The following is a 19,447-nucleotide window of genomic DNA, read 5'->3' as shown; positions in this document are numbered from 1 at the left end:
ATGTTGTAGTACCGTTGTTTATGCTGTAGTACCATTGTATATGTTGTAGTACCGTTGTAATGTTGTAGTACAGTTGTAATGTTGTAGTACCGTTGTAATGTTGTAGTACCGTTGTAATGTTGTAGTACAGTTGTAATGTTGTAGTACCATTGTAATGTTGTAGTACAGTTGTAATGTTGTAGTACCATTGTAAGGTTGTAGTACCGTTGTAATGTTGAAGTACAGTTGTAATGTTGTAGTACCATTGTAATGTTGTAGTACAGTTGTAATGTTGTAGTACAGTTGTAATGTAGTACCATTGTAATGTTGTAGTACCGTTGTAATGTTGTAGTACAGTTGTAATGTTGTAGTACAGTTGTAATGTAGTACCGTTGTATATGTTGTAGTACCGTTGTAATGTTGTAGTACCGTTGTATATGCTGTAGTACAGTTGTAATGTTGTAGTACCGTTATATATGCTGTAGTACTGTTGTATATACTGTAGTACCATTGTAATGTTGTAGTACCGTTGTATATGTTGTAGTACCGTTGTAATGTTGTAGTACCGTTGTATATGTTGTAGTACCGTTATAATGTTGTAGTACCGTTGTATATGCTGTAGTTCAGTTGTAATGTTGTAGTACCGTTGTATATGCTGTAGTACCGTTGTAATGTTGTAGTACCATTATATATGCTGTAGTACCGTTGTATATGCTGTAGTACCGTTGTAATGTTGTAGTACCGTTGTATATGATGTAGTACTGTTGTATATGTTGTAGTACCGTTGTAATGTTGTAGTACCGTTGTATATGCTGTAGTACAGTTGTAATGTTGTAGTACTGTTATATATGCTGTAGTACCGTTGTATATACTGTAGTACCATTGTAATGTTGTAGTACCGTTATATATGCTGTAGTACCGTTGTATATGCTGTAGTACAGTTTTAATGTTGTAGTCCTGTTGTATAAGCTGTAGTACAGTTGTAATGTAGTACCGTTGTATATGTTGTAGCACCATTGTATATGCTGTAGTACCATTGTATATGCTGTAGTACCGTTGTATATGCTGTAGTACCATTGTATATGCTGTAGTACCGTTGTATATGCTGTAGTACAGTTTAATGTTGTAGTACCGTTGTATATGCTGTAGTACAGTTTAATGTTGTAGTACCGTTGTATATGCTGTAGTACAGTTTTAATGTTGTAGTACCGTTATATATGATGTAGTACCGTTGTATATGTTGTAGTACCGTTGTAATGTTGTAGTACCGTTGTATATGCTGTAGTTCAGTTGTAATGTTGTAGTACCATTATATATGCTGTAGTACCATTGTATTTGCTGTAGTACAGTTTTAATGTTGTAGTACCGTTGTAATGTTGTAGTACCGTTGTATATGCTGTAGTACCGTTGTATTTGCTGTAGTACAGTTTTAATGTTGTAGTACCGTTGTATATGCTGTAGTACTGTTGTATTTGCTGTAGTACAGTTTTAAAGTTGTAGTACCGTTGTATATGCTGTAGTACAGTTTTAATGTTGTAGTACCGTTATATATGCTGTAGTACAGTTGTAATGTTGTAGTACCGTTATATATGCTGTAGTACCGTTGTATATGTTGTAGTACTGTTGTAATGTTGTAGTACCGTTGTATATGCTGTAGTACTGTTGTATTTGCTGTAGTACAGTTTTAATGTTGTAGTACCGTTGTAATGTTGTAGTACAGTTGTAATGTAGTACCGTTGTATATGTTGTAGTACCATTGTATATGCTGTAGTACAGTTTTAATGTTGTAGTACCGTTGTATATGCTGTAGTACAGTTTTAATGTTGTAGTACCGTTATATATGCTGTAGTACCGTTGTATATACTGTAGTACCATTGTATATGTTGTAGTACCGTTGTAATGTAGTACCGTTGTATATGCTGTAGTTCAGTTGTAATGTTGTAGTACCATTATATATGCTGTAGTACCGTTGTATATGCTGTAGTACAGTTGTAATGTTGTAGTACCGTTATATATGATGTAGTACCGTTGTATATGTTGTAGTACCGTTGTAATGTTGTAGTACCGTTGTATATGCTGTAGTACCATTGTATTTGCTGTAGTACAGTTTTAATGTTGTAGTACCGTTGTAATGTTGTAGTACCGTTGTATATGCTGTAGTACCGTTGTATTTGCTGTAGTATAGTTTTAATGTTGTAGTACCGTTGTATATGCTGTAGTACCGTTGTATTTGCTGTAGTACAGTTTTAAAGTTGTAGTACCGTTGTATATGCTGTAGTACAGTTTTAATGTTGTAGTACCGTTATATATGATGTAGTACCGTTGTATATGTTGTAGTACTGTTGTAATGTTGTAGTACCGTTGTATATGCTGTAGTACCGTTGTATTTGCTGTAGTACAGTTTTAATGTTGTAGTACCGTTGTAATGTTGTAGTACAGTTGTAATGTAGTACCGTTGTATATGTTGTAGTACCATTGTGTATGCTGTAGTACAGTTTTAATGTTGTAGTACCGTTGTATATGCTGTAGTACAGTTTTAATGTTGTAGTACCGTTATATATGCTGTAGTACCGTTGTATATACTGTAGTACCATTGTAATGTTGTAGTACCGTTGTATATGTTGTAGTACCGTTGTAATGTTGTAGTACCGTTGTATATGCTGTAGTTCAGTTGTAATGTTGTAGTACCATTATATATGCTGTAGTACCGTTGTATATGCTGTAGTACAGTTGTAATGTTGTAGTACCGTTATATATGCTGTAGTACCGTTGTATATACTGTAGTACCATTGTAATGTTGTAGTACCGTTATATATGCTGTAGTACCATTGTATATGCTGTAGTACAGTTTTAATGTTGTAGTCCTGTTGTATAAGCTGTAGTACAGTTGTAATGTAGTACCGTTTGTCTATGTTGTAGCACCATTGTATATGCTGTAGTACCGTTGTATATGTTGTAGTACCGTTGTATATGCTGTAGTACCATTGTATACGCTGTAGTACAGTTTTAATGTTGTAGTACCGTTGTATATGCTGTAGTACAGTTTTAATGTTGTAGTACCGTTGTATATGCTGTAGTTCAGTTGTAATGTTGTAGTACCATTATATATGCTGTAGTACCGTTGTATATGCTGTAGTACTATTGTAATGTTGTAGTACCGTTATATATGCTGTAGTACCGTTGTATATGCTGTAGTACAGTTTTAATGTTGTAGTCCTGTTGTATAAGCTGTAGTACAGTTGTAATGTAGTACCGTTTGTATATGTTGTAGCACCATTGTATATGCTGTAGTACCGTTGTATATGTTGTAGTACCATTGTATATGCTGTAGAACCATTGTATATGCTGTAGTACAGTTTTAATGTTGTAGTACTGTTGTATATGCTGTAGTACAGTTTTAATGTTGTAGTACCGTTGTATATGCTGTAGTACAGTTTTAATGTTGTAGTACCGTTGTATATGCTGTAGTACAGTTTAATGTTGTAGTACCGTTGTATATGCTGTAGTACCGTTGTAATGTTGTAGTACCGTTGTATATGCTGTAGTACTGTTGTATTTGCTGTAGTACAGTTTTAATGTTGTAGTACAGTTGTAATGCTGTAGTACAGTTTTAATATTGTAGTACCGTTGTATATGCTGTAGTACAGTTGTAATGTTGTAGTCCTGTTGTATATGCTGTAGTACAGTTGTAATGCTGTAGTACTGTTGTAATGTTGTAGTACCGTTGAATATGCTGTAGTACCGTTGTATATGTTGTAGTACCGTTGTATGTTGTAGTACCGTTGTATATGCTGTAGTACAGTTGTAATGTTGTAGTCCTGTTGTAATGTTGTAGTACCGTTGAATATGCTGTAGTACCGTTGTATATGTTATAGTACCGTTGTAATGTTGTAGTACCGTTGTATATGCTGTAGTACAGTTGTAATGTTGCAGTACCGTTATATATGCTGTAGTACAGTTGTATATGTTGTACTACAGTTGTAATGTTGCAGTACCGTTATATATGCTGTAGTACAGTTGAAATGTTGTAGTACAGTTGTAATGTTGCAGTACCATTATATATGCTGTAGTACAGTTGAAATGTTGTAGTACAGTTGTAATGTTGCAGTACCATTATATATGCTGTAGTACAGTTGTAATGTTGTAGTACCGTTGTAATGTTGCAGTACCATTATATATGCTGTAGTACAGTTGTAATGTTGTAGTACAGTTGTAATGTTGCAGTACCATTATATATGCTGTAGTACAGTTGTAATGTTGTAGTACCGTTGTAATGTTGCAGTACCATTATATATGCTGTAGTACAGTTGTAATGTTGTAGTACCGTTGTAATGTTGCAGTACCATTATATATGCTGTAGTACAGTTGTAATGTTGTAGTACAGTTGTAATGTTGTAGTACCGTTGTAATGTTGCAGTACCATTATATATGCTGTAGTACAGTTGTCATGTTGTAGTACCGTTGTAATGTTGTAGTACCGTTGTAATGTTGCAGTACCATTATATATGCTGTAGTACAGTTGTAATGTTGTAGTACCGTTGTAATGTTGCAGTACCATTATATATGCTGTAGTACAGTTGTAATGTTGTAGTACCGTTGTAATGTTGCAGTACCATTATATATGCTGTAGTACAGTTGTAATGTTGTAGTACCGTTGTAATGTTGCAGTACCATTATATATGCTGTAGTACAGTTGTAATGTTGTAGTACAGTTGTAATGTTGTAGTACCGTTGTAATGTTGCAGTACCATTATATATGCTGTAGTACAGTTGTAATGTTGTAGTACAGTTGTAATGTTGTAGTACCGTTGTAATGTTGCAGTACCATTATATATGCTGTAGTACAGTTGTAATGTTGTAGTACAGTTGTAATGTTGTAGTACCGTTGTATATGCTGTAGTACCGTTGTATATGCTGTAGTATCGTTGTATATGCTGTAGTACCGTTGTATATGCTGTAGTATCGTTGTATATGCTGTAGTACCGTTGTATATGCTGTAGTATCGTTGTATATGCTGTAGTATCGTTGTATATGCTGTAGTACCGTTGTATATGCTGTAGTATCGTTGTATATGCTGTAGTACCGTTGTATATGCTGTAGTATCGTTGTATATGCTGTAGTATCGTTGTATATGCTGTAGTACCGTTGTATATGCTGTAGTATCGTTGTATATGCTGTAGTATCGTTGTATATGCTGTAGTATCGTTGTATATGCTGTAGTATCGTTGTATATGCTGTAGTATCGTTGTATATGCTGTAGTACCGTTGTATATGCTGTAGTACCGTTGTATATGCTGTAGTATCGTTGTATATGCTGTAGTATCGTTGTATATGCTGTAGTATCGTTGTATATGCTGTAGTATCGTTGTATATGCTGTAGTACCGTTGTATATGCTGTAGTACCGTTGTATATGCTGTAGTATCGTTGTATATGCTGTAGTACCGTTGTATATGCTGTAGTATCGTTGTATATGCTGTAGTATCGTTGTATATGCTGTAGTACCGTTGTATATGCTGTAGTACCGTTGTATATGCTGTAGTATCGTTGTATATGCTGTAGTATCGTTGTATATGCTGTAGTATCGTTGTATATGCTGTAGTACCGTTGTATATGCTGTAGTATCGTTGTATATGCTGTAGTATCGTTGTATATGCTGTAGTATCGTTGTATATGCTGTAGTATCGTTGTATATGCTGTAGTACCGTTGTATATGCTGTAGTATCGTTGTATATGCTGTAGTACCGTTGTATATGCTGTAGTACCGTTGTATATGCTGTAGTATCGTTGTATATGCTGTAGTACCGTTGTATATGCTGTAGTATCGTTGTATATGCTGTAGTATCGTTGTATATGCTGTAGTATCGTTGTATATGCTGTAGTACCCTTGTATAAGCTGTAGTAATGTATATGTTGTGGTACACGATGTGTGGTGCTGGTATTTAGTTAGATATGTTCAGGTGTTCAGTGAGACACTAAAAGCTCACTTTTTCCAGAACCAGTGGGTGTTAATGGTTTTCTAGCCTTCATCAGTGTCAATCTCTGAGCACAGCTCTGCACAAACTCCCAGCTATCTGGCTGACAGCTGTGATTATTGTATCAGCTACGAATATTCATTGTGTGTGTGTGTGTGTGTGTGTATGAGAGAGTGAGTGAGTGAGTGAGAGAGAGTAATTACTGCATAATTACTCAGCAGTCATTTTCAGGGGACGCCATTATTCTCCTTGCTGGCATATAATTAACGTACACCACTTGTCCAGCTGTGTGTGTGTGTGATTTCCTGATGATTAGAGTCTCTCTCGCTCTCAGGTTTCTCATGTAACTGTGGTCCTCTGTACACTGGGCGGCGCTGTGAGACTGAGATTGGTGTGTGTGCACCAAACCCATGCCGAAACGGTGGAGTGTGTAAACCCATCGGCAATGCCTTCATCTGCAGCTGCAAGAGGGGATACACCGGCCTCACGTCAGTACACACCCATTTCAAACACCTCATTAAATAAACAAATAGAAATGATATAAATGTCATAAACTATGCATAAGTATGTGTTGATGCTGGTGTACACCATGTATTAAGAGCTTATGAATGCTGTAATAATGATGTTTTAGTGGTGGAATAATGGTTGATTATTGGTGAATTAATGGTGTTTATAGAGGTATTAATGGTGTGATGAAATCACAAACACAGTGCAAACACTGAGGGTGATGCAACACACACTACCACCAGGAGAGGGAGTCATTGATCTATCTATTTCTATTTCCCCCCATCAATCTCTCTCTCTCTCTCTCTCTCTCTCGCTCTCTCTCACTCTGTCTGTCTGTCTCTCTCTCTCTCTCTCTCGCTTTCTCTCTGCCTCTCTCGCTCTCTCTACCTCAGTGCTTCGTTTGATTCATGACTCACACACGCACATACAAATGTCTAGTTTTTTACTCATTGGATTTAGTTGCCAGCCCCCTCTATCACTGACACACGCACACACAGCCTGATTTAATTAAAATATACACACACACACACATATACACATACACACACACACACACACATATACACACATATACACATACACACACACACACATATACACACATATACACATACACACACACACACACACATATACACACATATACACATACACACACACACACACATAAACACATATACACATACACACACACACACACATATACACACATACACATGCACACACACACACACATATACACATACACACACACACACATATACACACACACACGCAGTCTTGCATTTCTTTGATGTGCTTTGAAGAATAAAAATGTAGCAGCACAGTTGAGAGCAGTGAAAAATGAATGTGGAAGGTCGAAGAAATCGAATTCGTACGCTCTCATGCATAAGACCAAGCACGCGTGTTTGTGTGTGTGTGTGTATGTGTGTGTGTGTATCCTAATGTAGGATTCCTATGTTTATTTCATAATAGTGTCCCGATCTAATCAATATAATTTAACTAAATACACATGACCAATATCCTGTGTGTGTGTGTGTGTATTCTGCAGGTGTGATGAGGATGTAAATGAGTGTGAACGTGGTGAGCGCTGCGAGGGCGGCGCCTCCTGCGTTAACACCTTTGGGTCCTTCTATTGCAACTGCACCACGCCAGGCTTTGTGGGTGGAGCCTGTGCCATCCGTCCTCTCCTGGTCCCTGATATGCGCTCAGGCCCTGCCTACTTTGGGCGTGAGGAGCTAATCGGTGTGGCAGTGGTGCTGTTCCTGATCATGGCGCTTGTGTTCCTGTTTGTCGCCTTCAGGAAGAAAGTGTTTCAGAAGAGCTACTCGCGCAACGACCTTTCACTCGTCCAGGACCCGGCCACCGCTGCACTGTTGCACAAAGCCAATGGACACTTCCCGCCCCTCCAATGTGGCACTGGAGACCCAATCAGCCTCTACACTGAGGGTGGGCGGGGCTTATTATCTGGGGAACCCATCAGTCTTTACACAGAGGGTGGGCGAAGCTTAACAGGGCCACCCCAGGTCCCAGTGAGACCGATGGCATACACACCGTGCTTTGGGACATTGGAAAAAAGGGGTGGTGACAGAAAAGGGGTGGAGCTAACTGAGATGAGCACATTCAGACAGGGGGCGGAGTCACCGAGAGTGGTGGGCAGTATGACACGGAGGGGCGTGGCCGTGTGCAGCGTAGCACCCAACCGATCTGAGTGTGACTCACCGAGCAACAAGAGAAGCTGGGAGGATGACGATGGTGAGAGACACAGGATTGGTTTGGTGTGTGTGTGTGTGTGTGTGTGTGTGTGTGTGTGTGTACTTCCTGACCTCCTAACCATGGCAAATCTGAATACCTGTGGCTTTTGTCTCCACTCGCAGTCAGAGCTGCAGTGATTTCTCCCACTTTTATATGTGCAGTGTTCCAATCAGAAGGTTCCTCCCTTCCTTCCTTCCTTCCTTCCTTCCTTCCTTCCTTCCTTCCTTTCCTTTCCTTTCTCCCTGTCTTCCTTCTTTCCTTTTCCTTTCTTTCTTTCTTTCTTTCTTTCTTTCTTTCTTTCTTTCTTTCTTTCTTTCTTTCTTTCTTTCTTTTCCACTGTTTGATTTAATTGGTTTTGTGATTTAATTGAACTTTTGAGATTTATTCAAGTCTCAGCCTGAAGAACAATTAAATAAAAGTTTGTTTTTTTTACTGGTGATGTCCTCGACTCAGGATGGACTCCAGAAATGTGTGAGAGAGGAAAGAAGGATTTAATTGTCGCTTTAAAATTGTGTCTTTATTTCTGTTCAGGATATAGGAAGCTAGGAATGATTAAGTCTTAAGTGTCTGATTTTTGATTTCGGATGTTCACAGGGAAAATGGACATGCATGAGGAGGTCATGTGTTTTTCAGGCAGCAACAAAGGAAGCAACTCTGAGGTTCAGTCACTGAGCTCCTTCCAATCAGACTCCTGCGATGACAATGGTAAGCCCCGCCCACCTCCCTGACTCTCCATGGCAGTGTGAAGAGAGTGTGTGTGAAGAGTGTCTGTGTGTAGAGTGTGCATGTAGAGAGTGTGAAGAGTGCAAATGTATGTATATCATTTTCAGCATCACTGCTCAAATGGTGAATAATCGGATCATTAATTCAGAGTGTGTGTGTGTGTGCGTGTGTGTGAAAGACTTCATAATCTGCACTTTTTGGAATGATGACATACTCCAGCCCTCATTTGTCACAGCTTAGGTCATCATCAGCCAATCAGAACACAGAAGCATCTGCAGTGGACCAGTGCGAGCTTTGGATTCACGCGTATAATAATCACGATGAAATTCCACTGTAAATTTCTGACTTTGTTGTATAAGTGAGATGGTGTGTGTGCACGAGTGTGTGTGTGTGTGTGTGTATGCGCAAGTTTCTCATCACTCTCCATTTCTCTCTCCAAGCTTCCATAGTGACGGTCATTCGACTCGTCAACGATGCAGTTGACACGATCGAAAACGAAGGTAGCTTCAGACCATACGTGTACACAAACACACACACACACAAACAAAAGGGGTGTGTAAAGTGAATTAATGCATTTATACTGTATAGCACAGTGACTTGTGGAGAGTGTGTATTAGTCAGTCGTCTGGATTAGTGTCTGCTTTCTTGGACTCATCAAGAAATTGGCCAGGACACACACACACACACACACACACACACTTATTTAGCTTGTTTGAACTGGTTATGTTCAGTTTCATATCTCACGAATCGTGCGTCAACCTGAAATCAGATGCACATGTGACCAACAAAAAATTATTTCTCAACATTGTGGCAATTAAGCACGAGTGATCGATCCGTTCAGTTTTTAATCACAGTAGAGAGAAAATAAAAAACATTTTTTATTTTTCACAGCCGTGGTCTGGACCTTATTTCCGTGTTTTGAGCACATTAGCGTCACATATTCATTGAAACAAAACAAAAGCTACATCTGAGAAAAAAATAAAATGGCTATAAACATGGTTCCTGGTTTTATTTGTTATCCAGATCGAGTCCTGCGTTTAATAAAACACTTCGCTCGAATCTACAGAGCGACGCCGGTGCGTGCGAAAGCTTTATAAAGCGCTTAATAAACACAGGCTGCATTTAATCAGGCAATTCTGATATTTCTGTGATCTCTAAAATCGGCTCACATCTAAATCTGACTCTTGTGTTCGTTCTTATGTGCCAGTGATTTTGTGATTTATTGTTTGGTGCCTCAACGATGCTGGAGTGTAGTAGCTTAGTGCTTAAGGTGTTGGACTACTGACAGGAAGGTTGTAAGTTTGAATCCCAGTCCATCAAGCTGCCACCCCTGGGCCCCTGAGCAAGGCCCTTAACCCTCAGTTGCTCAGTTTGTATAAAATGAGATAAATTGTAAGTCGCTCTGGATAAGGGCATCTGCCAAATGCCTGAGATGTAAATGAAGCTGGAGATTAAATAAACTTTATCAATCTGTAGTGGAGGAAACAAATATCTAGAAAACTACAGATTGTCTGTAAAATTTATAGTCATTTCTGAAAGAAAGCAAAAGCCAGAATAAAGATTTAAAAAAATTAAATTAAATGTAAAAATGAAAGGAAAAAATAAAAAACACAGCAGTGGAAACAACAGAAACTTTTAAATATTTACAAAAATTCACTGGTAGATTGTGGGGTTTTTACATATGTAGTGGAATATTAATTGTTTAAAAATTTAAAAAATTCACAAATATGCCACCATTGTTAAGTCAAAAATTTGACATTTTTAAATTTTTTTAATTATTTAGTTTTTCTCATCTGAAAAATTTCTTAATTATCTTAAATGTTATTAAAATTTACTTATATTTATTAATTATTAATTAATAATTAATCGTTTATACTGTAATGTCTCGTCAGACGTAGGAGTATTAGAATCCATTCGCAGATAATGGAAAGGGCCGAAGGCTAAGATCTTAGTCGCGGTCACGGAAAAACAGGGTCAAAACCAGAAAGCTCCGTAGAAAAAGTCAAAACCAAAACGCTAGTCCAGAAAACGAAGTCAGAAGAAAACAAGCAGGGTCATACACGAGGAAACTAGATAATAGCTAAATCAAGGCTTGGCAGGTAACACTAAGGAAACAATGCTTCGCGATGTGACTGAGATAGCGTGCTGTTTTTATACGTCACTGAACCGGAAGTGAGCAGAAACAGTTAATATTCGGGCGATGGCTCCCTCTGGTGTTCAGGCCTCGTGACATATACATTTATTATGATTTATTTTATAAAATATTATAAATTCTTTAACTCTTACCTAAAAGACTGAAAAGGATTCAGAATTGCTCAGAAATTTTCCAAAAAGAGCTGCATGCTACATAAAGACTTGAAAGCGCGACTGTGTCGTTGTTTCGTACCAAGGATCGATCAGTTGTGGAGAGACAGAAAGTAAGGTCCATCTGTTCTGCAAAGGGAAAGTCTTCTAAAATCATGTAACGCGTGTTTTGTTTTTATTCAAACTGGTCGATGTTGTATAGTAGCATTATTAGCATTGCTCACACGTATGTGCGGGAGAAAAAACCAAACGCTTCACACAGCATGAGCAGACGATTCATGCAGCTTGGTGATCGTGGGATTTATTCAGCAAGCCACAAAATTCATCGCTGGCTGTGAAAATCACGGGTAAAATGGTGTAATGTGCACTAAGCTTAAGTATCTCACACACACACACACACACACTTTTTGTAACACCATGTTCCACTCAGAGTTCTGTGAATCTTAAAGTGTATCGTTTCCCAGAATTCCCCTCTGTCCCTCTTCGATGTGATTCATTAGTTGCTCTGTGAAAATGATGGAGCTCGTTTTCCCGGTAAATAAAAAAATCAGGATCTAAAACACGAGTAAGATTCCTTAAAGCAGCGCAGGAGTTCGGCTCGGTGCTGATCCATTTTCAGCCAAATATTTCATTCGATTAGAAATGATAAAACTAAAAAGATCAGCTGCTGATCTGGAGATGTTTTCCAAAAAAAAACTTTTGAATTTTTTTTTGTTAAAGTTCATTTAATTTATATTTTGACATTAACAAAGTTATATTTATATTTTTTATTTTTTATTTACATTATTATTATTATTATTATTATTATTAATTTGCATTTTATTGACATTTATTTAATTATGGTTTTTGTTTTTTATTCGTTTATTTGTTATTAATTCATTAACTTTAGGAGAAAAACTGAGTGAAAATTACGTTTTAAGATCTAATCGTGTTTCCATGGTAACGACTTACATGGGATGTTTGTGTAGGGAAGATATCAGGTGAACAGTTTGAAATAGTCAGTTAAATTTGTGTGTGTGTGAGAGTGTGTGTGTGTATGAGTGTGTGTGTGTGTATGTGTGTGTGTGTGTGTATGAGAGTGTGTGTGTGTACGTGTGTGTGTGTGTGTGTGTGTTTATATATAAATGAGTGTTAAATGTTTTTCTAGTGTAGTCAAAAGTCAGATGGGGGGATGACACACTTACACACACACACATACTCTCACACTCTCACACACACACACTCTCTCATACACACACACCCATACACACACAGTGAGCATTGCGTTGATCAACCCTTCTGTCTCTCCTCTAAATGCCAGTCTCCGTTATGGATCAAGGTCAAACCTACAGCAGAGGTGAATGTCTCTCACCCTCTTTCTCACCCTCTCACAACCTCTCTCTCAACCTCTCTCTCACCCTCTCACTCTCTATCTCTCACTCTCTCTCTCACCCTCTCACAACCTCTCTCTCTCTCTCTCTCACCCTCTCACAACCTCTCTCTCACCCTCTCTCTAACCCTCTCCCTTACCCTCTCATCCTGTCTCTCAACCTCTCTCTCTCTCTCTCTTTCTCTCACACCGTCTCTCTTATCCTTTCTCTCAACCTCTCTCTCACCCTACCTCTCACTCTCTCACCCTCTCTCTCAACCACTCTCACCCTCTTTCTCACCCTTTCTCTCACCCTCTCTCTCACCCTCTCTCATCCTTTCTCTCGCCTTTCTCATCCTCTCTAACCCTCTCTCTAAACCTCTTTCTCATCCTTTCTCTCACCTTCTCTCTCGCTCTCTCTCTCAATCTCTTTCACCCTCTCATTCCCTTCCCCTTGGTTTTGTACTGCTGACAGAATGCTCTGGTGCATTCTGGGAAATGTCAAGTTGCTTGTGATTGTCTGTTTTAAACAAGCTCTTTCCTCATCTCTCTTCTCTTACTGTCTGTGTGTTTGTTGTGGATGTTTTCGGGTTGAATTGGATGTGTACCTTGTGTGTGTGTGTGTGTGTGTGTGTGTGTATGTGTCCCTGCGCTTCTGTGTATCCACACATTGCTGCATGTGTTTCTTTATTTTTTTACAGAATGTGACCCTTTGACCTCATGACCTCATGGCTGTTCCACAGGCATGCCCCGCCCCCTGCTGTTGCACGCTGTGAAATGCTGCATGTTCGAACCCTAACGTTTGCTAAACATTTTGTTTTGTCTGATCTGACTGGCTGTTCTGTCTCCACAGCGTACCACTGGGACACTTCTGATTGGCTGCCGGCGACGAGGCTCTCCGACATCGAGGAAGCGACGCCAGCAGACGTGGGTGTGGCTTTGGAGTCAGACTACTATTTAGGCGGTTTTGACGTTGACAGCGAGTACCCGCCCCCTCAGGAGGAGGAGTTTGTTTCACGTGAACGACTGCCGCCACGCCTTCCTGGAGAAGATTACCTGCCAGATGCTGCACCTGTCAGTCAACCCGTATCCACAGCGAGTACACTGACCAGATCCCGCCCGCACTTCCACCCGAGCCAGTATCTTCCTCCTCATCAGCTGCCACTTGGATCCGAGGGGGCGGAGCTGAGTGTTTTCGCGAGCGGGGACGAGCGGCTGTCAATCAAAACGTCCTCTGCGTCTGATGTCTCCACCCCCTTTGGGTTCGAGGATTCCGAAACTGGAGGAAGTTTAGACAGTTTAGAGGAAGGACAGATGCAGCCATACACACAACAGACTGAAGTGTGATTTCTCCCAGTACACACTCACACACACACACACGCGCACACACACACACACACACACAAAAAGACTGAAGCTCCCCAACAGGAAGTCATGCACACATTAGGGAATCATGTGACGCAGATGAACAGAGACATTTGTGAAAAATCTCTTGCTTATGTTGTGCTCCCTGTGTGTGTGTGTGTGTGTGTGTGAGTCAGTGGACTTTTGTACAGCCAAACAGCACAAATCATCCAACGTTTTTAAATCGGATGTCTCGGTTCTTTATCGCTTTGTGTTTTTGTTATTGTTTTATTTTGTTGCACAGAAATTGCAGAAATTGTTCAGCGTACAGTGAAATAATAGATCAGATTTTATCTCTCTTTCTGTCTCACTCTCTATCCATCCCTCTGTCTCACTCTCACCTTCTGTCTCTCTTCACTGCAGGGTGAAATGTTACTCTGTTTAATGTCTGCCCCACAAATAGCACTATTTTTCAAGCTGTCCAACACCACTGGGATGCTGAGTGTGTGTGTGTATGTGTGTGTGTGTGTGAGAGAGACAGACAGACAGACAGACAGACAGAGCGGGAGCACGACTCACTTGTAAGTTTCTGTAAGATATTAAGACTGTATTGTTTCATTCATTTGTATATCGGAAAGCCATATTGTTAGCATCTGAGTGTGTGTGTGTGTGTGTGTGTGTGTGTGTGTGTGCACAAACAAAGCAAAAAAGTCTTATTCAGTATTGCAGGCCATGTATATATTAAGTGTGATGCACAGTGTAAGAGCTGAAAGTGGAAAAAGCCCGAATGGGAAAAAAGGAAATCAGTATGGAGAAATGGAAAAAAAGATGAATGTTAAAAAAAGAAAAATGGAGAAGGAAGTAAAAAGGGATAGAACAGAATAGAGGGATACAAAAGTAAGTAAAAGAAAACTGCCAAGTCATCAAACCAAAAAAAGGGAAGGATGAGGGAAAGAGTGTGGAAAATATTTGTCGAGAAAATTCAGATTTTTGATATTTCTTGTTCTGTTTTATCTCCATAACACACCTGAGCAAAGACCTGGGGGGTGGGGGGGTTAGTTACCTGCCTCAGGTGGAACAGCAGACCAGTCATGTCCAGAAAGACCAACCTCAATGACCATGACATCATTAAACACACCTGAGAGCTGCCAAGTGGCCGAACAAACCCAAAGACAAAAAATTAAGGAAAAATGCTAAAAAAAAAATGTAAAGTAAAAAAAAAAAAGGTTTTGGTGAATTTTATTTTTTCAAACAAAAAACAAAACAAACAAAAAAACACCTGAACAAAGACGTGTTCCTGTTTGTTTGTTTTTTATTTGTCTTTTCTGAGTTTTGAAAATTTCTCAGATTTTTCATTTAAAAACACACGTCTGAGAGCTGCCAAGTCACCAGACCAAAAAAATTTTTAAAAATAAAATAAATAAATAAAATAATGATTTTCGAGGGATTGGTTTTTCCTTCTGTTTTAATTTTAACTCTAGAGCTAAACAAATGAACAGGTGCATGTCCCAGGTGTGTTGGTGAAAATAAGCTTGAAATTTGGAAACAAATTTGATCTTGTTTTTGGCTTTGATTCAACATTTGTGAATATAGAAATATGTTTAATTTCTTGATTAAACATGAAGGAGGAAGCAAAATTGTTCTTTTAGCTTTTTCTTAAAAATCCTGAAATTCTATCTTTTCAGTTTTGAGTTGAAATGAATGATAAATGCCAGAAACGTAGTAATAAACGTTTTTCATTTCTAAAAATGTTAATTTTTTATTTAAACATTTTAGCTTCACAGTTAAACATTAAAGGTTAAAAGATGCCTATGGTTAACTTCCGGTTGTGAGACAAAACACATTTCTCCTTTCATTTTAAATTTTAAATTCATCAACAAAATTTCTGTTTTCTTTTTTTATCAGTTCCATTTCAGTTCATTTTCTTAGATTTGATCGAGACACCTGCAAATCTTTGTTCAGGTCCTGTTTTTTTTTGTTTGTTTTTCCACATTAGTCTATAAAATGAAAAGTCTCCTATCACACCTGAGACAAATGCTGAATCCTTTGCTGTTGCTCATGTCTCTCTGTGTGTGTTTGAAGGTGAAACAAGACAAAAGTGTCAGAAAATCAGCACAATTCTTGATCTCCACACCGGAGAGACCATAACACACTTTTCCTGTGAGAGATGTTGTACAGTGTATATAGCTTCTTCTGTTCGGTTCGTCGAATACCGAATTTTATTTTTCTGTAGATATGAAATTGAATTGAGAGCAGGATAAGGACGGAGGTCTCTCTCTCTCTCTCTCTCTTTCTCTCTCTCTCTCTCACACACACACACACACACGTTTACAAAATTATTCTCAGCATTTTTGTTTGTTTGTTTGTTTAGAATCGCATCTCTGTAGAATCGTCAGCTTCAGTTTACAGTTTCTATAAAAAGGGAAATATTCTGGCCTTCCTTTTCTGCAGAGGAAGTGTATGCTTGCTTTTTTTTTTATATCATTCTTCTCTACATGCTGTTCATCTTGTCAGTATTAAAAGAACTCTAATCTTTAAAGGAAAAAAAAAGAAAAGTGTATAAACATGCATTTTTTTAACGTCTCAGTTTGTTTTTTAATCAATGCAGAAATTAAAAATAATCTTGAGGAATTTAATACGTCTGACGGATTTGTGTGTGTGGGTGTGTGTTTATTTCTATAGATCATTTATTGAACGAATTTCAGTTAAAAACAAAAAAATCTCCAAATCACCATAAATGTGATTTGACTGTAAAAGCTAAAATCTTTAACTTTTTTGTTAAAGAAACAAAACTAAACAGCAGCTTAATATTTTTTTTTCTTTCTCAATACCCGGTATTTATTTTATTTTTGTTTGGTGTTGCATTAATTTATTTTTAAAAAAGGATTTAAACAGTGTATGAAAATTTTTGAAAAAACAACAACAAAACAATCAAAAACATTTAGACTTTTATCCTTTTAATAAATAAATAAATAGATTTATTTATTTATTCCAGGCTTTATGTATGTATATATATATATATATATATATATATATATATATACACTATATTGCCAAAAGTATTCGCTCACCTGCCTTGACTCGCATATGAACTTAAGTGACATCCCATTCCTAATCCATAGGGTTCAATATGACGTCGGTCCACCCTTTGCAGCTATAACAGTTTCAACTCTTCTGGGAAGGCTGTCCACAAGGTTTAGGAGTGTGTTTATGGGAATTTTTGACCATTCTTCCAGAAGTGCATTTGTGAGGTCACACACTGATGTTGGACGAGAAGGCCTGGCTCTCAGTCTCCGCTCTAATTCATCCCAAAGGTGTTCTATCGGGTTGAGGTCAGGACTCTGTGCAGGCCAGTCAAGTTCATCCACACCAGACTCTGTCATCCATGTCTTTATGGACCTTGCTTTGTGCACTGGTGCACAGTCATGTTGGAAGAGGAAGGGGCCAGCTCCAAACTGTTCCCACAAAGTTGGGAGCATGGAATTGTCCAAAATGTCTTGGTATGCTGAAGCATTCAGAGTTCCTTTCACTGGAACTAAGGGGCCAAGCCCAGCTCCTGAAAAACAACCCCACACCATAATCCCCCCTCCACCAAACTTTACACTTGGCACAATGCAGTCAGACAAGTACCGTTCTCCTGGCAACCGCCAAACCCAGACTCGTCCATCAGATTGCCAGATGGAGAAGCACGATTCGTCACTCCAGAGAACGCATCTCCACTGCTGTAGAGTCCAGTGGCGGCGTGCTTTACACCACTGCATCCGACGCTTTGCATTGCACTTGGTGACGTATGGCTTGGATGCAGCTGCTCGGCCATGGAAACCCATTCCATGAAGCTCTCTGCGCACTGTTCTTGAGCTAATCTGAAGGCCACATGAAGTTTGGAGGTCTGTAGCGATTGACTCTGCAGAAAGTTGGTGACCTCTTCGCACTATGCGCCTCAGCATCCGCTGACCCCACTCCGTCAGTTTACGTGGCCTACCACTTCGTGGCTGAGTTGCTGTCGTTCCCAAACACTTCCACGTTCTTATAATACAGCTGACAGTTGACTGTGGAATATTTAGGAGCGAGGAAATTTCACGACTGGATTTGTTGCACAGGTGGCATCCTATCACAGTTCCACGCTGGAATTCACTGAGCTCCTGAGAGCGACCCATTCTTTCACAAATGTTTGTAAAAACAGTCTGCATGCCTAGGTGCTTGATTTTATACACCTGTAGCCATGGAAGTGATTGAAACACCTGATTCTGATTATTTGGATGGGTGAGCGAATACTTTTGGCAATATTGTGTATATATATATATATATATATATATATATATATATATATATATATATATATATAATATATAATATAAATTTATAATATATATTATAATAATTATATTATATAATATAATTTATTTATTTTTCATTTTAAATATTTTCTGTATACTGTTTATTAAGAATATAGTGTTTAAGTTTATACATAGCATGATCCTGGACACTTCCTTTAGGGAACACCATCATGAAGTGGAGTCATTGGTACGTGTCAAATTAACAACCACATGAACTCCAGGACCCGATGTTTCCCAGCAGAACATCCCAGAGAATCAATCAACCCAGAGAATCAGACTCAAGTGGCTGACTTTCTTCCCATAGTACATCCTGGTACCATCTCTTCCTCAGGGAAGTGACCCACATGACCTGGCCATGCTCATGGTGTCAAAGAAAACATCCTTCATCAGACCAGGCCTGCTTTGTCCAGTGATACAGTTCTGATGCTCATGTGTCTGTTGTAGGAGCTCTGGGTGGTGTAAAGGAGGTGGCATGGTGCTTTGCAGCTGGGGATGTGGTAGCTTAGTGGTTAAGGTGTTGGATTACTTATCAGAAGATTGTGAGATTAAATACTTGCTTGCTCAAGAACTGACTCTTCTCATGCTGCCTCTTATATTCCCCACTGACATGTGCCATTGTAATGAGTCACCTGTCACCGGGGTTAATGCTGTGTGTGTGTGTGTGTGTGTGTGTATGTGTGTGTGTGTGTGTGTGTAAGTAACACAGGAGGTTTAGCTATTCAGCATCAATTAGCAAAAGGTCCGGTGTCCCTTAAAAAATGTTCAGAAAGCACTAATCATTAGGAACCCTGTTTAGGAGGTAAAGACAGGGAATGACCCGAGGCAGAATAGTTTTTTTTTGTATGTTTGTTTTCAATCGATTTTGTTTTGAGAATAGATTTTTCTGGAATAGATATTAATATGAAGGATATGTTAGAGCTCTTCGCCTGAGGAAAGTTTCCAACTGAATAGGTTTAAGAAATGAGATTAGGAAAGAGACGAGTGAGAAAATACTGAAAAAGAGTGACAGTTTTTTATGTTTATTCGTTTATCTTCAGCCAGCTGGTCTGGTTTTCTTACGGAAATCAAAAAAAATTATGAACATTTTACTAAACAGCACTTAGATCGATTCATATACCGTATTACAACTCGATTTCTAAATGAATAAAAAAGAAAGAAACAAAAAGCTGTTTCACAA

The 19,447-nt window shown here is 38.7% G+C and overlaps 1 protein-coding gene across 5 annotated transcripts in view; it reads left to right on the top strand.

The window, feature by feature from the left end:
* Positions 1-16,516, top strand: part of fat3a (FAT atypical cadherin 3a) — a 108,113-nt gene extending 91,597 nt beyond the window's left edge. For 3 of the 5 annotated variants that reach the window (XM_058413812.1, XM_058413814.1, XM_058413813.1), the window contains 6 exons: positions 6,287-6,440; positions 7,511-8,214; positions 8,809-8,919; positions 9,378-9,437; positions 12,542-12,577; positions 13,443-16,516. In XM_058413812.1, the coding sequence (XP_058269795.1) occupies positions 6,287-6,440; positions 7,511-8,214; positions 8,809-8,919; positions 9,378-9,437; positions 12,542-12,577; positions 13,443-13,936 (1,559 nt within the window). In that variant the 3' untranslated portion in view covers positions 13,937-16,516. The remainder of the gene's footprint in view (positions 1-6,286; positions 6,441-7,510; positions 8,215-8,808; positions 8,920-9,377; positions 9,438-12,541; positions 12,578-13,442) is intronic. The other 2 variants (XM_058413816.1, XM_058413815.1) reach the window with 1 other exon arrangement.
* Positions 16,517-19,447: the final 2,931 nt, after the last annotated feature.

This window comes from Hemibagrus wyckioides, linkage group LG17 (genome assembly GCF_019097595.1).
Source record: "Hemibagrus wyckioides isolate EC202008001 linkage group LG17, SWU_Hwy_1.0, whole genome shotgun sequence".
Taxonomy (NCBI): Eukaryota; Metazoa; Chordata; class Actinopteri; order Siluriformes; family Bagridae; genus Hemibagrus; species Hemibagrus wyckioides.
This window is presented reverse-complemented; position numbering and strand designations above follow the sequence as displayed.